The 22,312-nt window shown below is 43.4% G+C and overlaps 2 protein-coding genes across 2 annotated transcripts; one reads left to right on the top strand and one right to left on the bottom strand.

The window, feature by feature from the left end:
* Positions 1-5,380: 5,380 nt before the first annotated feature.
* Positions 5,381-6,154, bottom strand: LOC133002871 (E3 ubiquitin-protein ligase RNF182). Its single transcript, XM_061072456.1, has one exon. The coding sequence runs from the start codon at positions 6,152-6,154 to the stop codon at positions 5,381-5,383; it is 774 nt and encodes a 257-aa protein (XP_060928439.1).
* A 2,974-nt stretch (positions 6,155-9,128) lies between these two features.
* Positions 9,129-21,862, top strand: sgpp2 (sphingosine-1-phosphate phosphatase 2). Its single transcript, XM_061073412.1, has 5 exons — positions 9,129-9,329; positions 10,824-10,985; positions 17,754-17,933; positions 20,279-20,368; positions 21,317-21,862. Exons 1-5 carry the CDS (start codon positions 9,129-9,131, stop codon positions 21,860-21,862), a joined length of 1,179 nt encoding a protein of 392 aa, XP_060929395.1.
* Positions 21,863-22,312: the final 450 nt, after the last annotated feature.

Genomic DNA, 22,312 nt, shown 5'->3' with positions numbered 1-22,312 from the left:
TGTTAAAAGCATGCTATCGCAAACGACCCCTAATTTGTTTCCACCCCATGGCCTCATATATGACACAAATGGTGCTAAAGTGTGTGCACCTCGAGGAATTTATTGTGGTTTTCAGTGGGAGCACCAGCAGTCTGAAGGGGGACATGCGCCACAGCAGGGTACGACGCCAGGGCGGCCGTAAAGCCAGTCTAGCCCTGTGCCACAATAGAGACCAGGGTGTATTTCCATCTCCAAATGTCCGATAATCAATAGTGTCAACGCACAATAAAGAGTTGTTCTTCTAATAATCCGTGAGTGAGGCGTTCTGTATCCCTCCTTCGTCCTTGGATCGGTGACGTGACCATGATTACTCGAAGGAACACCAGTGCCTCGTCCACATTAGATTAGTAAAGTCGAACATTTAGGAACGAGATTGTTGAATTGAATTTAAAAACACATTTTTCTGAGAAACCTCCTGATTCGGATTTAGCTCTTATTAATTGAATTTCATTCTTGATTTTGGACACATGATGGCACAGCAGCAGTACGGCAACACTAGACCTACTCCTCTTGTCACCCAGGTGGGGATAACCTCATGTAACTATATGAAATCATTGCAGCGGTTTAACCAAAGTGGCAAATAACCGAATCGATCATTAAATGTGAGACCCACGCAGAGAATTGGTTTATGCGCAAATGTATTTCCGTGCGTCAGAGTCGGCAGGGAGAGAAAACCATAAAAAACGTCGCCTGGCTAATGCAAAACTGAAGGTGAAAAGCGACCCCCAGCACCTGATCCCCTCTTTCATGTCTCTGCCCGCTCACCTGAGCCATACCGGTGTCCCGATGGGAGGGAGGAGGAGTGGAGGACACCAAGCTCCTCTTGTCATTAAGCTTCATTTACACAGGGGAGAGATGTCCCACGGGCTCAAGTAGTTTTCAATTAACATTCGCCTCTTCCAGTGGCTTTTGATAGTAATACAAAAAGAGGGAAAACTCGCACTTCAAATGTTGTCTTTGCCCTCAAAAACGCGCGGGGACAATGGATGGACGCTGGGTTTAAAATAAGCACGGCGCCCGGGGGTCTTTCACCTGTTAAAGAGCTTGTCATTATCCTCTGGGTGAAGATTATTATCACGAATGAGTCCCCCACGTTGCCACAACACGGCTTAAAAGGGACGGGAAACGGGAGTTTGTTTCTGACCGATTTTTACATTTTACAAGTTCTTGGAGGAATGCTGGATAATCACTTGTGCCCTAAATCACAATCATGTCATCGAATGAGTTGTGGGCAGCAGGATTATATAATGTAGTTAACACAACAGGCCTTTTGTGGGCGTATGCTGTCAATAGTGTTACTAAAAAATAATAACTTTCTTAAGTTAGGGTATGAATGATGTTGGTTGTATTGATTTATTTCTCACATTTGTACTGACCTACTCCAAAGAGGGAGAATAAACATCAGTCTTTTACGCAGACGAACGTGACGATTTGGGAGTGTCAGTGATCTTATCCTGAAACTGGATATTGCAGAGAGGGGGCAAATGAAAAACAGAGAGAGAGAGGGAGGCATGATGCATACCGCGGCCCTCTCTTTAAACGCGACACTGAATCTCCGTGTCCAATCCATTACCGGGGGATGAAATTCAAAGTCAGAAATCTCGCTTGATGAGAAATAAATTAAGTTGCATCACATGCTCTGCGTGGAGGCCATTCACAAACACGTATTTGTCGAATACTAATTAATTAGTTCCCAGTGCGTCATATTCAGGGTAATAATTAATACAAAAGTAAGCGTTCAAATAAGGGCGTGAGTCTATACATTGGGAATTATTGTACTTTTTTACTGAACTTTATTTGTGGATTTCACAGCTATGGGCCAGAATTTTACGATTTTCTTCTCATCTTTTAAATGCTTTCAACATTTAACTTCAGGGGCATTTTAATGCACTTGCATTGGAATGCTTTTATACTGTAACTTAAGTAGTAACACAAAACTCCCCCCATTGAAAAGAGGACTTTTCGGGTAAGATGTAATTAAAAACAAAGATTGTGTATCACAGTGAACTCACATATTTATACTAATGCTTGTATTTTTTTATGAAACACTTTATGTTTATCCAGTGACTTAATTGTGCTCATTTTATTTTACATTTTATCAAAACAAAAGAACAAATTTGTAATTTCCTTAATTGCTTAAATGCACTTAGTTTTTTTATAAAGGCAGACACATTCGGCTAGGCATAATTTAAGCAATTCAAATGTTTAAAATTCTATAACATTGTTATCATTTTCACCCCAAACAGATATAGGCCATGTGGATAAAACGTTCTGTAGCTATACAATAGAAGTGACAAACATAAGTTATAAGAGGAGTAAGCCTGACTAAATGCTACATCAGGCTATATATTTATATCAGTTATATACACAGACCTATATGGCTAATAATGAGAGTCATTGAAATGCATTGGCTGATAGCATCCTTTACAAAAACATGTCGGCTGACTCTGTTTGTTGTCATGGCTCGTTTGCAAACTCACATCGCCTCCAACTCTCTCCGAGTAATCAGTGTAACTGTGGCTAATTGAAAAATACAGCAAGGCTTTGATACAATAGGCCTGAGTGTTGTGCTGCCACAATGAAGTGACCAGTCAGCGAGCAAAGGCGTATTTACAGGGTGCTGAGAATATATGAACACCGAGGTTTGAGGTAAAATATTATCTGAGAAAAGACACTGTGTGGCTTATTAATGTAAAGTGTGTGTATAGGGCCTATTCAGTAAACCAGTGATTAGACGGTGAATGGCCAACACTGATCTTTATCTATTTGGTTTGTGTACGAGGGGGAAAAAATCTTAACGCTGAATGGCCTAATTTATATAAACTAAATGGGGGCTTTATTAGACCATATAAACACATATGACAAATCTCAGTCTGTAATATGAACAGGTCATCAGCATCCAGCCCTTAATGAAAAATCTATTTACTTTTAATCAGGCTTTAGCCACCAGAAGTTTACATAAGTAGACGTGCATGAGAAATGTATGCCAGCTGACACTGGAGGGCTGGGATTTCCCTCTTTTTTGAATATAGGGCATGTAGCATCATCTGTCTTCCAGTAGGGGGCATATTTGATGCACAGCAGGATGCAAACTGTGTCAAGTTGGACCATATTCAATTTATTACCAGTCATTATGTAAGAGCGAGCATGAAAACATCCAGCCGTGGTCACAGGATTTTCTTGCAGCTGTGATGGCTCTGTTGTAACAAGAGAACTAATGACAGCTGTGGGTGTTCATGTTTTCTTTATTACTGAAATGTGTTTATGAATGTAAAACAGCACATGAAGAACAGTTCTCTGTGCAAATACATTTGGTACTTTTAACAACAACCACGGATTCTCATAAAAACCAACGACATTGTCTAGGTCCTCTGAAGTAAATACAATATGCGGACATTAGTCAAAGGTGTACCCCGTTACTCGTGTCAAATAAGGGGGGAAAGTGCATCATTTAGAAGTTGAGTGGGAGAAAGGTTGAGCGGGAGGATTGAAGCAAGCATGAGAATCAGACTTGGAGTGGGGATGAGGGTTAGGGTTAGGGAATCATTTTGAACTGTCTATTTTTCCCCCTGTGCAATGAGGTACAGCGATACCACGAATGTGCAAGGGCGGGTGCTCGTCTGAGAGCACTTTGGTGTCTGAATCCTACCCGGATTCTTCATTAAATGCTGTGAGGAAGGTCTGTGAGTGGGATTCACTTGCTCCTCGGACACACACTTGTCGATAATGGGGGTCCTGACACCACACCAAAAGTAAGGTATCACTTTATGCCCAATAAGAATCCAGTATAAATACATTAAATAGACTTTAGCAGGACACACACAATTTACCACCAATTCACAGTAATATAGAAGCCAACTCACTATAGGCCCTTGGGTTTTAGCTTTTTTTGGATTGCATTGATTTGTCTGAAGCTAATTCACCTGAAAAGTTAGATCAGTATTTTTGGACAAACCTGCCTGAGAGAAAAAAAAAATCATATAAACCCAATTATATTAAGATCTAGTTAAGTTAAGTCCAATATTTGCATTGTGTTAATGAAGGACTTGACTGTGGCCACTACAGTAAGGTACCACTAATCTGCCACAGTACATGTGGCCAGAGGTAATAATGACTGCTGATAGTTTCTAAGAATCATGTTGTCCGACCTGTAAATACATATCACTTAATCGTCACATGTGGCCCTGGAGGAAGCAGATGAGTGAGCTGGAAGTTGGAAATAGCTGAAAGTGGATTTATACCTTATTATTTTACCTTGTTAGACACACATCTATTTGTATCTTCTTCAAGGTGCAAAAAAAAAAGCAACAGCACAACTTTTTCTAAGTATAAAAAGTCGCTTTGCGTTGGAAACCCTGTTTTCCACCACCAATTTGTGGCCTACATAATGTGACAGGAGGAGGAAATCCCTGCCGACGCCTCAGCTGGGTGCTGTCAGTGGTGGGAGGCCCGAGCGTGAGTTGGATCGGGATAACAGTGAAGTTTTGCTTCGTTCAGCAATGAGGTGGTGAGGCACAGGAGTCGGGACACGCACTGTCCCTTCCATTTAAAACAAGACAAGGAAAAAAGAAAAGGCCTTGACCTTCCAGTAGCCTAACATGCGCAAAACACAAGTTCAAAATCACAAGTTGTCCTTCAGTGTCCCTTTGCTGGAGGAGGTGCAGTCTTCGTCATCACAATAGAAACAGTGCCATTCTGTTAGGTAAATTAAAGCACAAGGATTAGGAAGGTCTTGAAGAAAGGCTGGTCACACCTATCCAGTACCGCTCACTACCTCCCTGTGGACTATTTACAGTTTAGATTAGGGATTCTTTGCAACATTTCAGAGGCTTTTTTCACAAAAACACACAAGTCTCTGGGGAAAAAAAACAACAACACTCTCCTGAAAACTCAGAACCGACATTGTCAAATATCGGTACAACACAATAGTGCTTTGTTGAGATAAAAGAGTGAAATCGTCATGGACAGTTATCATACAGGGAGTGGCATAGGGGGATATGCATATCATTTAGCAGGATGGGGAGGGGAGAGTGTCAAACCCTGGAAATGAGCACTTCACATTCAGTCATCTAATCTAAGCCTTGAGTTCACTCGTCGGGATGCCCGTCAGTCACCTGGGCCCACTGCAAATTGAAGTGCATATAACTTAGAGATTATCAAGGATCATGTCGGCCTATTGCTCCAAACAACATGAAGGCCTTTGGGTGTTTGCAATACTGATTCAAGGCCATTCTGGACGAGATTTATTCCTAGAAAAGTAAAGGGAGCAGGAGCATCAGGTGTCAGTATATTATGTACATGATCACACAGCCATAGCACAACAACCTCTACCCACAGCCTGTCAGGCGTTTCTCCGGGAGTTACTGGTGGCGGACGAGCGGCCAGTCTCATGGTCCGGTCTGTATTTGAGCCAGCAGATGAGCCACGTGACGACCACCGAGAACATGGCCAGGATGCTGGCCACCGACAGGCAAATGGGTCCCGCCGGCGAGGGGGGGATGCTGTGGCTGTGCACGAAGATCAGGCCCATGAAGAGCAGCACCAGCATGGACAGAAAGGAGAAGATCACGCACACGCAGCCGGTGGTCAGCGCCACCCGCTTGCAGCTCTGGCAGCTGTCGTAGCGCACGGAGTCCTGGGACAGGGTGGTGGCGGTGGACACGGTGGTGGACGGCGTCGCCTGGCTGGTGCTGCACCCGGCCCCCGACGCCTCCTCCCGGCGGAGCGCGACCAGGGCCGGGTGCAGCGGCGGCGGGTAGGGCGGCAGGGCGTCCTGAGGCAGCGGGTCCGAGTCCATGTACAGCGGGAAATCCTCCGTCACCTTGGTGTTGTTGGGCAGGTTCTGGATCCGGTAGTCCGGCACCGGGGTGCGGTGGCGACAGACGGGGCAGCTGATGCGCCATGGCCGCTCCTCCCGGAGGTGCAGCGTGTTCAGACACTCCTCGCAGAATGTGTGCAGGCACTCCAGGAGCTTCGGGGCCCGGCGGTCAAGGTCGAAGTAATTGTAGCAGATCTTGCACTCGTACTCCTCGTAGGGAAAGGCCGGGGGGGCCTCGCCGGGGGGCTCCGCTCCGCTCGGGGCCAGCTCTACCTCTGCCATGTCATCTTTCGCCATTCACATTCCCCGGTGAGCACAAAGGGAGCCTTGCGGACAGATGCTGATGACGGTGCGCGACTCTCCTCCTCTCCCCCTGCTCATCGAAGCCCCATCAGACACTACAGTGATGCTGCTGGTGATGATGATGATGAAGAAGATGATGGTGAGGATGATGTCTCCTCATAATCCAGCGTCATTCACACCACGAGGAGCAGGGGCGTCCGGTGCAGCTACTGCGTGTAAATGCCCGGGATCCCGGTGAAATAACAACACAAACCGCCCTCACACGGTGTGAGTCTGTGTGGGAACAGATGATGTAATGGTGGTGACTCCGATGCGAGAGGCTCATCCATCCAAGCACAGGGAGGAGAGAGAGAGAGAGGGGAGCTGTTGTTTCAGCGCTCTGGGTGTGTACATGCAGGAAGCAGCTATGACAACTATGCTCGTTCACAATTACGTACAGAGAGAATCGTGGCAGACAATAGGATGCGCTAATTTGGTCAACCAGTTCGTCAATTCACTGTTTCCTGTCCCAAACAAAGAGCATGTGAACTCACAGGGTCCAGAGCAGGTCCAGACTTTGCAAACACACACAGACACCGGCCTCCATTGTGAGGAACAGACAGGAGCAGTGACGGTTGCTATTTCATCAATAAAAAAGTGAAGTGCGGTTAATGGAGAACACTGCATTTACCACCAGCTCATTGGTCTAAGCCAAGGGATTCTGGTCTGATGTAAAACCACCATGGAGCTCTATAGATGGATAGAGATAGATGTATAATGGATGGATGGATGGATGGATGGAAGGATGGGTGGATGGATGGATGGATGAATGGATGGATGGATACTTCATCCCAAACTGCTAAATTCCTGTGTTATAGCAGCAATGTGTCATACTAAAAACAAGAGCAAGGGCAATATGGAAACAGGACGTGTGCAAAGGTGCAGGTATTTGTGGATAAAGTCTACAAAAGCATTAAAATAGTATTTCAAAGTCAACTTTTTGGTCAATTATGTACAGGACACAAAGGGGATTGAAATCTCTCTAATCCCCAGTGTAAACTAAAATAGACAAAACATATAAGTACCCACGTGACATAAAAAGTATTACATAATATTAAGTGAAATAAGTAGACAAAACACATAAGTACCCAGTCAGAAATCACAGGTAGAAAGGGTGTCAACAGTGCAACCAGAATAGTGCAAAAATAGATTGACAAGCGTAAAATACTTCATTGAAAGTAATGTTCATCCACAGGATGAGTAAAATAGCAACAAGAATAGCAGATAGAGTACTAAAGCAGCATTTACAGTAAAATCTTAAAAACATCCAAGAACACATGTTTTTGGTACACATAGCAAAGATCAAAGGGTGTCAAAAATCCCCTACTCATTTTACTGCAGCCTTTAGGTTGATTTAATTTTGTAAAACTCTACAAAAGGCACTGTTTGTTCAATAAGGATTTATTATAACTCATAATTGAAGTAATATTCTTGCAATAATAAAGACAATGTCAGAGTTTATACTAATGTAATAAAGGAGAAAGAGATAGAAGACACCTAAGTAACTCATCACTTACATGACATACACCTTTTTGTATATTATTTTGTACTAACCCATGTTGTTTGTCATTACACTATATGGGTGCAGTCGACTCAACTCCAAAGTTTGCACATAAACTATTAAAACAGTGAACAGTGTTAACTGCTGTCACAGGATTTGTTCTTAGAAGCATAAAATGGGTCATATGATTTCAGTCATAATGATTAAACTTAATTTCATCTGTTTGATCTCTTACAGCCTATATTTGATTAACTTCATAGCATATTCTATTCTTAGAACTCTTAATTTTAGGTCATAGGATTTGAGGACAGGATCTTGTTTGGCAGGACAAATATTATTGACAGCAGGCCACAAGTTCAAGACCCCTGGTGAGGACACAGAAGAAGACATGTTAAACTCTGTCGCAGACTGAAGGTACACTGCCCCTTCCCCACTTTCTGCTACCAACCTGCTGGTCGCCTCTTTATTCCATTTTTATCAACATTGAATGTATCACGTGTTGGAATCCCACTAAACCTGGCACTGCTCTGTCTCTGCCCATTAACAATACACACGACGGGTGTGAAGAAAATAAGATGAACAGTTTACGTGATGTGCGTTCCACATACATCCATACATAAATATTAACTTTTTTTATACATACACACAAACAAACAGACAGACAGACAGACAGACAGACAGACAGACAGACAGACAGACAGACAGACAGACAGACAGACAGACAGACAGACAGACAGACAGACAGACAGACAGACAGACAGACAGACAGACAGACAGACAGACAGACAGACAGAAAGAAAGAAAGAAAGAAAGAAAGAAAGAAAGAAAGAAAGAAAGAAAGAAAGAAAGAAAGAAAGAGAGAAAGAAAGAAAGTAAAAAGTATGAAAGTAAAAAGTAAGAAAGAAAAAGAGAAAGAAAGAAAGAAAGAAAGAAAGCATGAAAAAAAGAAAACATGAAAAAAAGAAAGAAAGACAGTAAGAAAGAAAGAAAGACAGACAGACAGACAGACAGACAGTTTTTGTTATTATTAAGTAACTTATCATAACATAATAACAACCCACATATGTGTATTACCCTTTGTTTCTAAAATAACTTACTTATTATCGTATTGTGTCCAACTGGCATAATATGCAATAAATATAAATGTCTTCCTCTTCAAAGAAGGTTATGATAACCATCTCAGAGTCAAGGTCGCACCGAACCCTATAGCAGTCATTAGCTCCGCCCCTGCGTGTCGTTACCTGTGGTGCGCAGCGGCCGCACCTGTGCGCAGCTCTGCCCCCGGGGACGCGCCCTGCCTGCCTGCCTGCCTGCCTGCCGGGGCAGAAATCTGCATGACCTGTACTCCCGCTAAGAATATCCACCCCTGCTCGCCCCTGAGCCTCTCTGTGTGTGTGTGTGTGTGTGTGTGTGTGTGTTTCACCTGACATGCTGGAGCTCCTGGTTTACCTCAACGGCCCCGAGCCCGTGGCCCGGTTCCAGAGACGCTGCGGACTCTTCCTCGTGGACAGCCGGGGGAGGACGCGCGGTCCGGCCCGAGCCGACACCAAACCATGTGGGCAGGTGCAGAGAGAAAGGGTCCACCAGGACAACCCCTCCGAATACAAACAGAACGGATGTGTTGTTGGCGTGAGTCATTTTCTGCAAAAACAAATTGGTCCTCTCTGAGCCGTAACCCTTTTAGCTGGAAATAGTGTCCACACAGACACACCAGGCTGACTAGAGGAGCACACGTTAGTTTTACTCAGCCCCATGGCGGACTGAGACCGTTTTTGATTGTAAACCAAACAATGACTGGAATTTCTCGTTTGTCAGGATGACTGTCAACCGCCAGATCCTCGTCTGCATAGCTTGTACTAAGTGTTTACATTCTTCTGTCTGTTTAAGACAAAGTAAATATGCAGCCAGGTCACTTCCTGGTTATTTATTGGGGAACTGTTGAGTATCCTCTTCATTCTAAGGTCTTGACCTTAACATTATGATTCAGTGCTCAAAATTCAACTGAATTGACAACCTTTTGTTTTAGTTCATTCATTTATTTGCCCTGGATTTTGTGAAGTACTTTGTAACCTTGTTTAGTTAAGTGCTATACAAATAAAGTTATTATATTTATTTAGCAATATTTTTTGTGTTAAAGGGACTCTTACCTTTGTTGCATTTGAGAATTACAGCACATTCGAATCATCCCGCCTTTTCAATGCCCCACCCCCTCGTTCCCATCCGCGGTGTTTTTTCTTTTGTTTTTCCCCCTGGGAGCGGCTGTTTCAGTACGCCGTGGACCACTTTGGTCTGCCATCGTCAGTCGCTACGGTCGATACGGTCGCTACTCGCTACTGTCTGCCGTGGAATCAAAACAAACCCTATAGTTGATTCCTGTCTGTTTCCATGCAGCAAACAGACAGGTCTGTCGGCCAATAAGGTCCTTCGGTCCGAAGAACTTTATTGGTTGAAGTTTTCACTAAATATTACGAGAATGAAATAATTGTTTGCTTTAACTCCTGGTGGGTCTGTCTTGCATTTTAGAGTGTCATTACCTTATTAATACCAATTTAACCTTATCCACAAAAAGTGTAAAAATGCAACAAAGGTAAGAGTCCCTTTAATGTCAATTGAGTACTTGCAAGTACTTGACATAGTTTTACATATGTCTATCTACAATTTCTTTTAAATTTGTTAATTGAGATGTAGTAGGTGTGGAATATTCATCAATGTTAGGAGCAAATGGCTTTTAGTCATTAATTTTTAGATCTGGAATTTAAAAGAAGCAGAGAAATGGGCAGGGGTGTTGAAATGTGCTAACCAGTTTGCATTCTGGGAAATGTAGTGTGGTACTTTGTTTGGAGCTTGACCCATATTAGAGACTTAAAGTCAAAAAATCTCTAGAGCTTTCATTTTGAAGTTAAAGCAGCAGAGGGTTTAATCTCAAAATTAAATTTGAGATTAAATCTGTCCTGTCTGTTGAGCTGAGCTGGAAACAAAAGGGGAAGCCAAAAGTGGGTGTGACTGCAGGGTTGGCCAGGAAATATAATCTTTGATCTAAATAAGATGTTCATTCCAGGCAGCATCTTCAGGCACCTGGCTCCATCACATTTCGTTTTCTCACTGGGTGTTTACTGTGTGCAGGGCTGCAGCAGGCCTCAGTATGAGGTGAGGAACTGGCTGCTGCACGTCCTATTCCTGTGCTCATCAGCCCTGGGTCATGAAATCTTCTACATCACCTGTCTGCCCTGCATACACTGGAACCTGGACCCATTCCTGTGCCGACGCCTCATCAACATTTGGACTGTAAGATAGACAAATAATCTGTGTTTGTGTCTGTCTGTGTGTGTGTCTGTGTGTGTGTGTGTGTGTGTGTGTGTGTGTGTGTGTGTGTGTGTGTGCTGAAGATGTCAGTCAGACCACCTTACCATATAAGAAGCGTTAGACTTCTGTCTGATGTCCGTCTCCCTCACAATGCCACCTCTCTTCTCTCTGTTGTTCTGTTTCCCTCTTTTCACCTTTCAACCTCCCTTTCATCGTCAGCGCTGGTCCGTCTCTGACACCAACATGCACATATATCCCCAGGCTTGGGGGCCATTGACCGGGCCCGGCCTGACCAAGGGTCCCTGACATGGTTTGAGGCCACACATGAGGATACATCAGTGGAAAACGAGTGCTAAGATCTCCCCTTTAGATGTTTAGTCTGACAGAATCCAGCACTTTATGTCAAGGGACCCTTAAAACATGTCAAAAGTGATCCCAGAAGGAGAGTATCTGACACTTGTGGTGACGCAGCCGGACACAGACAGCCATACACCCTCACTCCTGCAGAGTGTGTGATGGGCAGTGTGTTTTTGTGGCCTATGTGTCCCTGCCCCGAGCCCTTGGTGGGTGCCCTGTGTCTGAACCCCTTGTTTGGCCCCCCCAGGGGAAAAGATCCCCTTCTTCTGGCATCCCGGCTGCACCAGGCCTCTGTGTGAACTCCTTTCAAACACTCACAAACGCCAACACACACACATGCACACATGCTCGCGCTCCCCACCTCGCCTGCTAAACACGCTCATTGCCCTCCCTCTAGTTAGACATTACCAGCTTTACTCTGTGTTCTCCTCCCCCTAGTCTACCAGTAGAGTGTTTTATTGGACTCCTCAGCACTCGGAGCTTTCTCTCCCCGGACCGACCATTTGGTCTGTCAGCCCTCAGGGCGCATCACCCCGCAATTCGAACTTCTAACAGCACCCTGCCATTGTGCTGGTGGAGTTATTTAAGGTTCATGGAGGACACTAGTCTGTCTAACTCTCTATCTCTCTCTCTCTCACACACACACACAGACTGGCTGCTCCTCACGCCAACGATTGAAGTGCATCCATGCAAATTAAGACTTGTATGCGGGAGCAAACACATTAGACGCCTATGAATAACACACACACACGCATAACAAGTACACGTAATAACACACATATGTGTCCTTCACTACTCTGCGTTGTCTTTACTTGCAGGGTGACTTTGTTTGACTTACAAAACAATGGCTGTCATTAACCATATGGTCATGAATTACATAGCAGTGTTGTATGGTGTAACCATAGTGCTGTATTATGCAAATCATCCACCTCCTGTGCTTTTTGTAATATCTAAAATCTCAAGTTGGACTTTAGCACAATGACACAAAGGGCTCACACTAACATATACAGTATGGTTATGGAGAGTTTCCACTGCAGTCGAGAAGACGGGTATTTTGTGCTGATTTGTATGTAAGTAATGATGGCAGGGAAAGGTCACAGTCAAAGACAGGAAGTCACTTTATTCTCAGACGACAGAACTTTTTTAACTAGACGGCCTCAGGCAGTCCTGGATCAGCTCTCAATGCTGACAGCCGGACATCAGAAATGACTGTGGGAATCACGAGACTTCTGTTCACTGAGAGTAAATCTGTCAAGTAATTACAAGTAGACTGTGGTTTCGAACAGTTGTTAAAGGAATAATAACCAACATGTTCTGTCACAACAAAAGGGATCTCATTAATAAATCAAGAGCTAGAAGTCCAAAAGAGTGATTAATTATTCAAAAAATAGAGGCCCTCTCAAAAAATAGAAACAATAAAAAACTCTGGAGTTGCAGTACTATGGAATAAAAAAATGGTGTACTTATATTTAGCCATCGGAGCAGCGTGGCTAAATATGCTGGTCCGTTAGCCCACTGCTTTGACCCTAACTGATATGGCTGAACAACTGTTGGATGGATTGTCAAGAGAGTTAGTATAGACATTCATGTTCCTCAGGGGATGAATCCTGCAGTCACGTTGGTTATCCCCAACTTTACTTGTAGCATCAACAGCAGATTGATAATTATTTGGATCGTTTTCCATAAAATCTGGTTCATGCATTCATGTTCACCTCAGGGTGTATTGTACAAATCTTACTCAGTTAATCTCTCATCTAACGTCATCATCAGGTCAAAAGTTAAATTTAGTTTTGTGACCAAATACCTGCAAATGTTTGATTAAGATGACAAACCTGGTTAACATTATACCTGCTAAGAATCTGAAGGCTTAAGGGAAATCAACCTTCAATCTGGGCTTTATGATTAGATGTGGGTGTGTAAATTAATGGTCCTTAAAAACCTTTTGGAATCAGTCCTCTCCACAGCGGCAGTGGCTACAATGTAATCTTATGTGGCATTCCACAAAATGTCCATTAAATGTTGTTTTTTTCACCAATACAAGGCTCAAATTTAGTCTTAGTCAAGGCTGCCTGTGGAGGCCATCTGCTGGACCACATCCACATTTATAAACATAGGGCCCAGGTTGAAAAAAATACTATAATTCTCCTCATAAACATTGCCATTATAAACATGTGTGCTTGCTGCTGTTAGCCTTTAGCACCAAGCTGTACCAGTTCTATGTACAGACTTACATAGCCACCGGCTCTTTGAACTCTTAAGGCCAATACACAGCAGCCCCCAGCTTCATCAAAACTCAATTATTTTCTAGGTACAACCCCCACACCAGATAACAAGGCGAACGTCATTGTTTGAAGCTGTGTCCCAACTCCATACTAGACACTGTGAACAGTGTTTAGTCTCTTTCCATAAGTTCAAATAGATTTACTATAGCCAGAAGGAAAATGATTAGGAACGCAATGGCAGTGGATGAATTATTGTCTTAAGAGGAAAAAATGAAAGCCAACTCAGCAAAGCACACCCTACAAAGCAAGTTCATAAAAGAGCACAAGAGAATTGCCTTTCAGCAGATCAGCAATGACTGAGCTCAACTTTAAAACTGGACCGAGGACAACAAGAGATTCTACTGCTTTATTGAGTCTATCTCTGTAAACTGGAGTCACCATGCTGTGAGGTTATGGGTTATTGGCTCGTCAGTCATATTATGGTGAAACTGTTACATGCTGTACCTACAGAAAATACTTCTCAGTTTAAGAGAGTGGGTAGCAGCATGACTCCCAAAATGCCTATTGATCAAATCAAGTTCCATGATTTGCTGCTGGAGTTAAACTTGAGTAAAGTTAAACTTGTAAGGGTTTTACAAGCAGAAATGTATTACATTCAAATGTGTCATTGTCAGAAATGCTAGTTTTTATTGTGCACTTCAAATTTGTATTCACTATTTTACATCCTCAACAAAGTGGCAAGTTCTGTTTGCTATAGTTCAGACTTTAGGAGTGGTCATTTTCCCATCCAGTGTCCATGTTATTTGAATAGTAAATGCTCTTGTACCCATCTCAGTGGCCATGGGGGTGTTGGTCTTAAAGCAAACATCTTTTGTTTTCTCTATTCAAACAGTAACCTGTGCAATAGCCTCTCTTCACTACACCCACAATCTCACACACTTCACTTACTCTGATCCACATGTTGACAGATCAAGGTCCAAAGCTGCTCTGGCCGCCATCAATACACTCATTCATGAGAAAACGTGCACACTTCTGCTGCTTCAGTGTGTGTGTGTAAGGGTGGATTTTTATTTAAATGGCCATTTGACAGTTAAAAGTTCAGGAAAGTAGTGGTTGTGGTTATATAAATACATATGGTAATGTACATCTCCAAAGAATGAATTCAATGTAATGAAGTCAATGTAATGAAGTCAATGTAATGTCCTCAAAAGTGGCCAATGACAAGTTGTCTGTGGTTGTGTGTGAGTGTGTGCTGACCTGTCTTCAACTCTTCCCTTAATGTGACCACACTGTCCCTGGGTCAGCCCTTTGATGATGTGTACAAAGAAACACTGTCGTGATGGCTTCACTGGAGGCAGCTGAATACGGTTGAATATGATGTTTGTGTTGATGGTGCAGTCCGGGGGAGGGGTATCATATAATTTGAGCTGGCAGGCAGATTCATTGTATGACGGGCAAGGGGGGGTTTGCAGTGCATGATGTGTACACTGTAGGGCTTTTTGTATTAATAGACTGCGCTAAATGGGCTTGCCATTGTCCTCTGTTTATTGTTGGGTGGTACCAATTATTCAGTGTGGGCACTCATGCGGCTACACTGTAGGTAGATACAGATATTGGAATAGTCACATTTACATTCAGGCATGACCAGAGAACAAGGGAATAATGAGACCAAAGGTTTAGCTTTTGGAAATAGTAAGACAATGTTGGAAAGTTTAGGATCAATGAATCATAAACCATAGGCTATAGCCCACTGGACTGAGTTTTGCCCAAAATGCCAATTTGTGGTTTGTGCTGTAACAACGTCCTGAAAGTCAAAAGTTTATCTACAGTTTAGCACCGATCAAAAGGTCATTAACACAGAACTCCTGTCCTTCAGTAGTTACACCAGTTTCTAACCAACTTAATCAAAACTAGAAATTGCTCAGTTAAGACCTGTTGATATTCCCCTCTGCTGTTGTGTTGAGTGCTAATTAGCTAATGGTAGCATACTAACACTGGTGGTAAGCTTGACACTATTCCCTCTAATTATTGGCATGTTTGCATTGTCCTGAACATTTAGCGTGCTGACACCAGCATTTAGCTCAAAGCATGACTTTGTCAATCTACATCTGCACGAGAGGCACTAACGTGGCTGAAGTCTTGTTTCATTTTTGTTTGCATGCAAATGTAACAAGATACAATGTACTTGTTTTATGATTTTTTTATTTCTGTGATATTGGCAAATGGCTTTGTATATATAGCGCTTTTCTAGTCTTGATGACCACTCAAAGCACTTTACAGTACAGTATTACATTCACCCATTCACACACACATTCATACAGTGCATCTATTCGCAACACTTTGTTATTCTATGGGGGGCCATTCAGGGTTCATCTTGCCCAAGGACTCCTCGGCATGCAGATGGGTCAAACTGGGGATCGAATCGCCAACCTTCAGGTTGGAGGACAACCACTCTACCCCTCAGCCACAGCCGCACTTATATATTGAAATATTATATTTGAATGGAGGCAAAGTGAACTGTTTCCCTTGGGTCCTGATCCAACTTTCTCATCCAACAAGCACCTTTTCCAAATGGTCTGCTTCCTCAAGCGGAATCTTAATGCTACAACATACAATATGTCAGGCATTTAATGCAACATTTAGGTAAAGGTCCTTTCCTTTTTCAACATGACGCTAAAGCCGGGTCCAAAAAGTAATTTTTTCCCCAATTTGATGTCCAAATACTTGACTGGCCAGAGCAATGTTCTGGTGTCCACATATTTACCTATTTTAATTACCATGTCTGTCCCTGGCGCTTCCCTCTCTATCTGCTTCCCTCCGCGTCTCTACAAGTTGCTGCACTAATAGCGGGTCAGTAGATGTACTTTTATATCTTATTTTCCATGGTAACAGGCATCTTCTGATTACAGTGTCAGTGGAGATGGTAATAACAGCCTCTCTATTCTGTCCCTTAAACACACACATTAGTGTCCTGCTCCCTCTCGCTGCACTGCCTCCCTGCTCCATGTGAAGACAGCCATTCATTAAATATACAAGGCAGAGCTTTAAATAAAACTGGAGCTGGAGCAGGCTGCCCCTCCGATGGCCGCTGGGGATTTCATGAAGGAGAATAGGCAGCACATTTGGCAGGCAAACGCACACAGACACACACTCACACACACACACACACACACACACACATTCACACCAAAACCTATACATCATCACACACACACCTTGCACTAACTGTCATTATGTCAAGCACCCTCTGTCTCAATCCACCCTCCAAAGACGCTGTGTCAGCAAATCCTGCCCTCTTCAATTATCAGTTTCTTACAATAGATTTTGTTACTGCACGACTGCAACATCCGCACTTTATTCCAGGGTGGGTCTCCATCTTTTGAACCCATTTGTCCTCCTCTCTTTCCTTTTTCCTTTGTGGAGTTGGAAGGGGTATTACTTATTTATGAGAGTGTGGTTACTTTTAGAGCATAGCCTAATCAGGATTTGATTTCATCTTCTCATAATTTTATTATCATCTTCCTCCATCTCGGATTTCGTCTTTTCTTGCCAGCACACTGCAGCACTCACTCTGTAGGTTTTTTGTATTGAATCACATTTCAAATGCTAAATTAAGATTCACACGGAACAGACGGAGACCACAGTCTCTCATCAAAAGCACTTTAGAAAATAAGACTATTTCATGGACAGGAGTTTGAAATCTGCTAAAGCTGTAGAATTTCTATTAATTCAAAGTAAGAGTGACAGATATAACCAACGCACAACTATTAGAATAGAAATGGCAACTGAATATATGAGATTAGAGTTCAGGTCCAAAGATTTGTGCCTGAACCTGAAAGAAACTGGCAATATTCTACCTGAACTCACCCGGACCCATCCCTCATTTGTAAGCTGAAACCCAGACTCCTGCAGAACCGAGAAACGCTGGATCCGTACCCAGCAGGGAAACACACACCCGCTCGGCACGGATTTCACATGTGGTTGCAACTTGTCCTCTCCAAAGTGATTTCTTTTTTTTCTTTCCCTACTATCCCCTTCTATCCTCCTTTTGTCATACTACAATATTGTAAGTTGCAACAAACACACTATAGGAAATGTGATATAGACCTCTATATTAGATATTTGTTGGGACCCTGCTTCTGAGACACATGTATTCTAACCTCTCTTTTAGTTGGTGATGTATGTCGGCCAGGTGATGAAGGATGTGCTGAAGCTGCCTCGCCCTCCTTCACCCCCTGTGGTGAAGCTGGAGACACGTGTTGATGCAGAGTACGGGCTGCCCTCCACTCACGCCATGGCTGCCACTTCCATCTCCTTTACCATTTTACTGAGCGCCCCAGCAAGGCTACAGGTGGGCATCGCTGAAATCTGTGATTCAGTCAACCAGTGAGCTTTAATGTGTGGCCAAATAATCTATGCTTGAATAAGGTTGCCTGTGGTTTCAACTGCATCTCACAGACATAAGCAGATGGAACTGGGTCAAGTCTAAGACTGGTCAGAGCAGAGCATCCGGAAGAGGGTTAAAGTAATTCGATTCATTTTGACACAACATACATTATCTAAAGGCACTTGAGATGGTAAGTTCAAGACCTTACAATATAAAACACAGAGCAACTTATATGTAGAGGATTATATAGGGAGCTCATCAGCAAAAGAAAAAAGCTTTCAGACACTACTTATGTCATTGTCCAGGGATTAGGATGTAAAACAATAATGACGATGAAAATAATCAAATAAAATTGTATATGTATGTATATTTTACACTTAAAGGGGGCACAATGCATGATGGTATATATTGCTCAGCTACTGACCATCAGTTGTACCATCGCATGATGCACTGGGATGCAGTGTGTCCATTATATAGGGTTAAAGGTACAAAACGGTGAATTAACTATTAAGTGGACTTCGCAGTGATTAGTGAGGGATTTCGGTGACAGCCATTGTCATTGTTAGCCTGTTGGGATAGTGATATGAGGATGTAGCTTAAAGCTGCAGTACACAGAGCGCTTGATTTATCAGACATACTCTTCAAAGAGGTCAAAAAATAACTCCTATGATCACATTGTTAAATAATTTGGCTTACTTTAAGAAATGTAAACATATTTTTACATATGTAGAGAAAAACAGAATTACTGTCCTGTGATATTTGCCATGATTTTACACAGCAATAACAGTGGGAGATCTAATACTTTGATGCACAGAAGCCAAATGTGAAACGGGCTACAGCATCAGTCATTTCAAGTTAGTGATTGGAATTACTGTTGAAACGTGTCATGATTGTAACTGTGACATCATCACTGAAGCTGTAATAGTCACTGCTCATCACTATGAAAACTGGTATTACCACCATAGCTGACTGCAAATGATCTCTATCCACCTCATTAGAGTTAGGACGTGTACACTAACTGTAAATGTGACACGAGGCAGTGCCATTAAATTTCCATTGAATTTTATGGATTCCTCTAAGATAAGCAAGGCCCAGTAGGGGATAATTTTAGTCGCTCTTAATGGGAAGCTTCTCACAAGTCAGGGTTGAAGGAGGTTAAATATGAGGTGCTGGGACCCTGTGGACGGTGTCGATCAGTGAGTCCTGACTGAGCTGTCGCACAATGGGCAGGCAGGGGCGGGGCCAGAAGTCACCATCAGTCACCATCAGCCACACCCGTCGAGCTGCAGTTTGGTCCTCTGATAGACTCGACTGAGTCAATGACTGTCAATCCACGTCACTACCTCCCTCCTCCTCCCGACTCTTCCCGTCATTATCTCCCCCACTCTGCTTCCAAGTCTATAAAACACTCAGTGGCTCCATCATGGGCTGTCGTAATCACACACCGTGTTTTAATGAAGAACCTGAGTGAATACTGGGTCCATCAGTGAATGCTGGGTCCATCAGTTGGTAGTTTACGGTCTCTACAGCTGTCAGACTGATTAGTGGTCAGGCCGTGTCAGCCAGCACTCGGTCGGGTTCTTACATTCCTGCTCTCAAGGTCAGAGAAATCACCTCAAGAACCCTGAGACATCCATGTACAGTAGAGCACTTAACCGTGGCCTGAAATTCCTCAAGGATTCCTCAGAGAGAAAAGAGCGTGTATAGCTATAAATGAGTAGCAGGCTGTTGCAGAGGCTCCTGAATAGACACAAGGCCTCAGGGCAACTCGCCCTGATCCCAGAGCAGGTCGGAGGTCATGACAGTCAATCACAGCGTGACCCCCCTCCTGTCCCTGGCATCCTTTGTGGCCATTCACAAAAAAACCTCTCTTCATGAACTACCAGTGAATAGGCTTCCAGCTGCAAAAGACAGGAAAAGACACAGGAAAAAAGGCAGAGAGCTGGAGAGGAGGGGAGCACAGGAGGGGAGGGTGGAGGAGGTGAATGAATACACAAGGCCTCTCTTCTCACTGTTATTGAAATGGAGGAACAAAACCTACCGCTATAGGTAAAGGAAGGAGGGGAGAGAGGATGGAGACAGTAGAGAACTAAAGGAGCCAAGTGGCAGTACGTCAACCAGAAAGGACAAGTGGCAGAAAGAGGAGTTCCATGGCTACAGTGACAAATGGATGGCTGAGAGGAAAGAGGTTTTAAAGAAGTAGAGCACGACAACTGTTTTTGTGCCTGCACTGAGCAATGGGAAGTTGCATGTGACACACAACATTCTACTTTCACAGGTTTAATGTTTTATCTTTTATTGCGGCTCAGTTCCAGTTCGAGACGGGTCTGCTGATTGCAGTGACGCTGTCGTCCTTGGTGTGTCTGAGCCGCCTCTATACTGGCATGCACTCAGTTTTGGTGAGCTAGTCCCCCTACGTGCACACACACACACACACACACACACACACACACACACACACACACACACACACACACACATTCTACAGCATAAAATATTCAAGCTCAATGCAGGATTCATTATTCATATCTATGTCTGAACTTAACTTAAACTGTCTCGCTGAGACTCTAAATTCAGCCGACACTTTAAGTCACCTGCTTTTCATTTGAAAATCTCAATGCCACATTAAGAGACTGTTACTTATTCATCAGTTGTGTACTCATTTATCAAATCTGTCAGGCTGGCACAGTGTTACCAAGCAGTTATATTTGCTTACATTTCAGAAAACTTTGTACTTGAAGCAATAGTCTGCTAAATGTAACCCTACAGCAGCTGGTTGGCTTAGCTTAGCATAAAGACTGAAAACTACCCTGGCCCTTGCTGAAGGTAACTAAATCAATTTAACAGGACCCTTTAAGGTTCAATAATCAACATGTGTCATCCATAAAGATGACACATCAGTGAAAAAAACTCACATTAGAGACATCAACACGTTCACTCACTCGCTGTGAAATCCTCAGACATGTTCCTGCTGTGTTCTCACATAGGCTCACTTGACGAGGGGGCTGACAGGAACATTTCCAGAAAATGTTCAAAGCAAGTGACTCAGACATTTGCTTTGTCACGTACAGCCCCTACAAAAAATTGCAAGAACATATCTTTGTCCAGTGCATGTGTGAGAGCAGCTGACGACATTGTGAGGTCACTGCTGCACCTCCTGAAAATTACATGTAATTTCTTACACCTTCTTTTCTTTTACAAATGAAACAGAAGAAACTTAATCTGTTAATGAGTGAGCTCTAAAGGTGCTGCTAACAGGGTTTTGTTTCACCTGACACTCAGATTTTCTTATCTAATAAGAAAATAAATGCACCAAATGTGAACTGTTGTCATTATTCTGCTTTCAGGATGTGATCTGTGGCGCTTTAATCTCTGCCCTCCTCATGCTTTTCACCTATCCTTACTGGGAAACCTTCGACCACTTTCAACTCACCAGCCGCATCTCCCCCATCGTGGCGTTGGCACTGCCCCTGTTCCTCAGTTACACATACCCAGAGCTGGACCACTACAGCACCACGCGCGGAGATACCACCACCATCCTCGGGGTGGCGGCTGGAAGCTCAGTGGGATACTGGGTGAACGAGCAGCTCGGGCAGACTTTTGAGCCCCAAGGTGTGTTACCTGTACCTCTACCCACACTGACAGCTCATGGACTGGCAGTAACCATAGCCCGCTGCCTGTTAGGAATTGTGGCACTTGTGGGAACACGGCAGATAGTGAAAGCACTGAGTCTGCGTGTGTTATATTCATGGTACAGAGTGCCAAGAAGTGATGAAAGTGCCAGGAGGAGGAGAGAAATTGAAGTGCCATATAAGTTTGCTACATATACGGGTGTTGGACTTGTTCATTGTATATTGGTCAATAGAGCCTTCCTTCTGCTGGGGCTGTTTTGACCTGCTTGCACGAGACTGATAATGCTCTGAATTTGCAATGACAAAAATGTACCTCATATTTATTTGAATGTGTATCAGATGATCTTTTTTTTTTTTACATGGTAACAATTTCAGAAACGTGGTGCCTGTGACTGACCTGTAACTGAGCTGAAAGCAAATAAAGCTTTTCTCATGAAGCAATAACATATTTACGACTGGATTCTCAACTTTTAACTGCAGTGTTGTCTCTTTCAGTGCATAAAGATGTAAAATAAATACCATAGCCAGGTGGACTGTCATGTGTTACACAAGCCTCTGAAGCTCACACCAGTAAACCAGAAACTCTGCGACTTCATTTCAATGACTTCTATCAGTCTTTTTGCTTTAAAGCATAGGGCTTGGCATGTTGGAACAGGTCGTCTGTTACACCATGTTGGCCTGGTTAGTCTGTTCAGGACTGGCTGGACCGGA

Source organism: Limanda limanda, chromosome 6, assembly GCF_963576545.1.
Source record: "Limanda limanda chromosome 6, fLimLim1.1, whole genome shotgun sequence".
Lineage (NCBI taxonomy): Eukaryota > Metazoa > Chordata > Actinopteri > Pleuronectiformes > Pleuronectidae > Limanda > Limanda limanda.
This window is presented reverse-complemented; position numbering and strand designations above follow the sequence as displayed.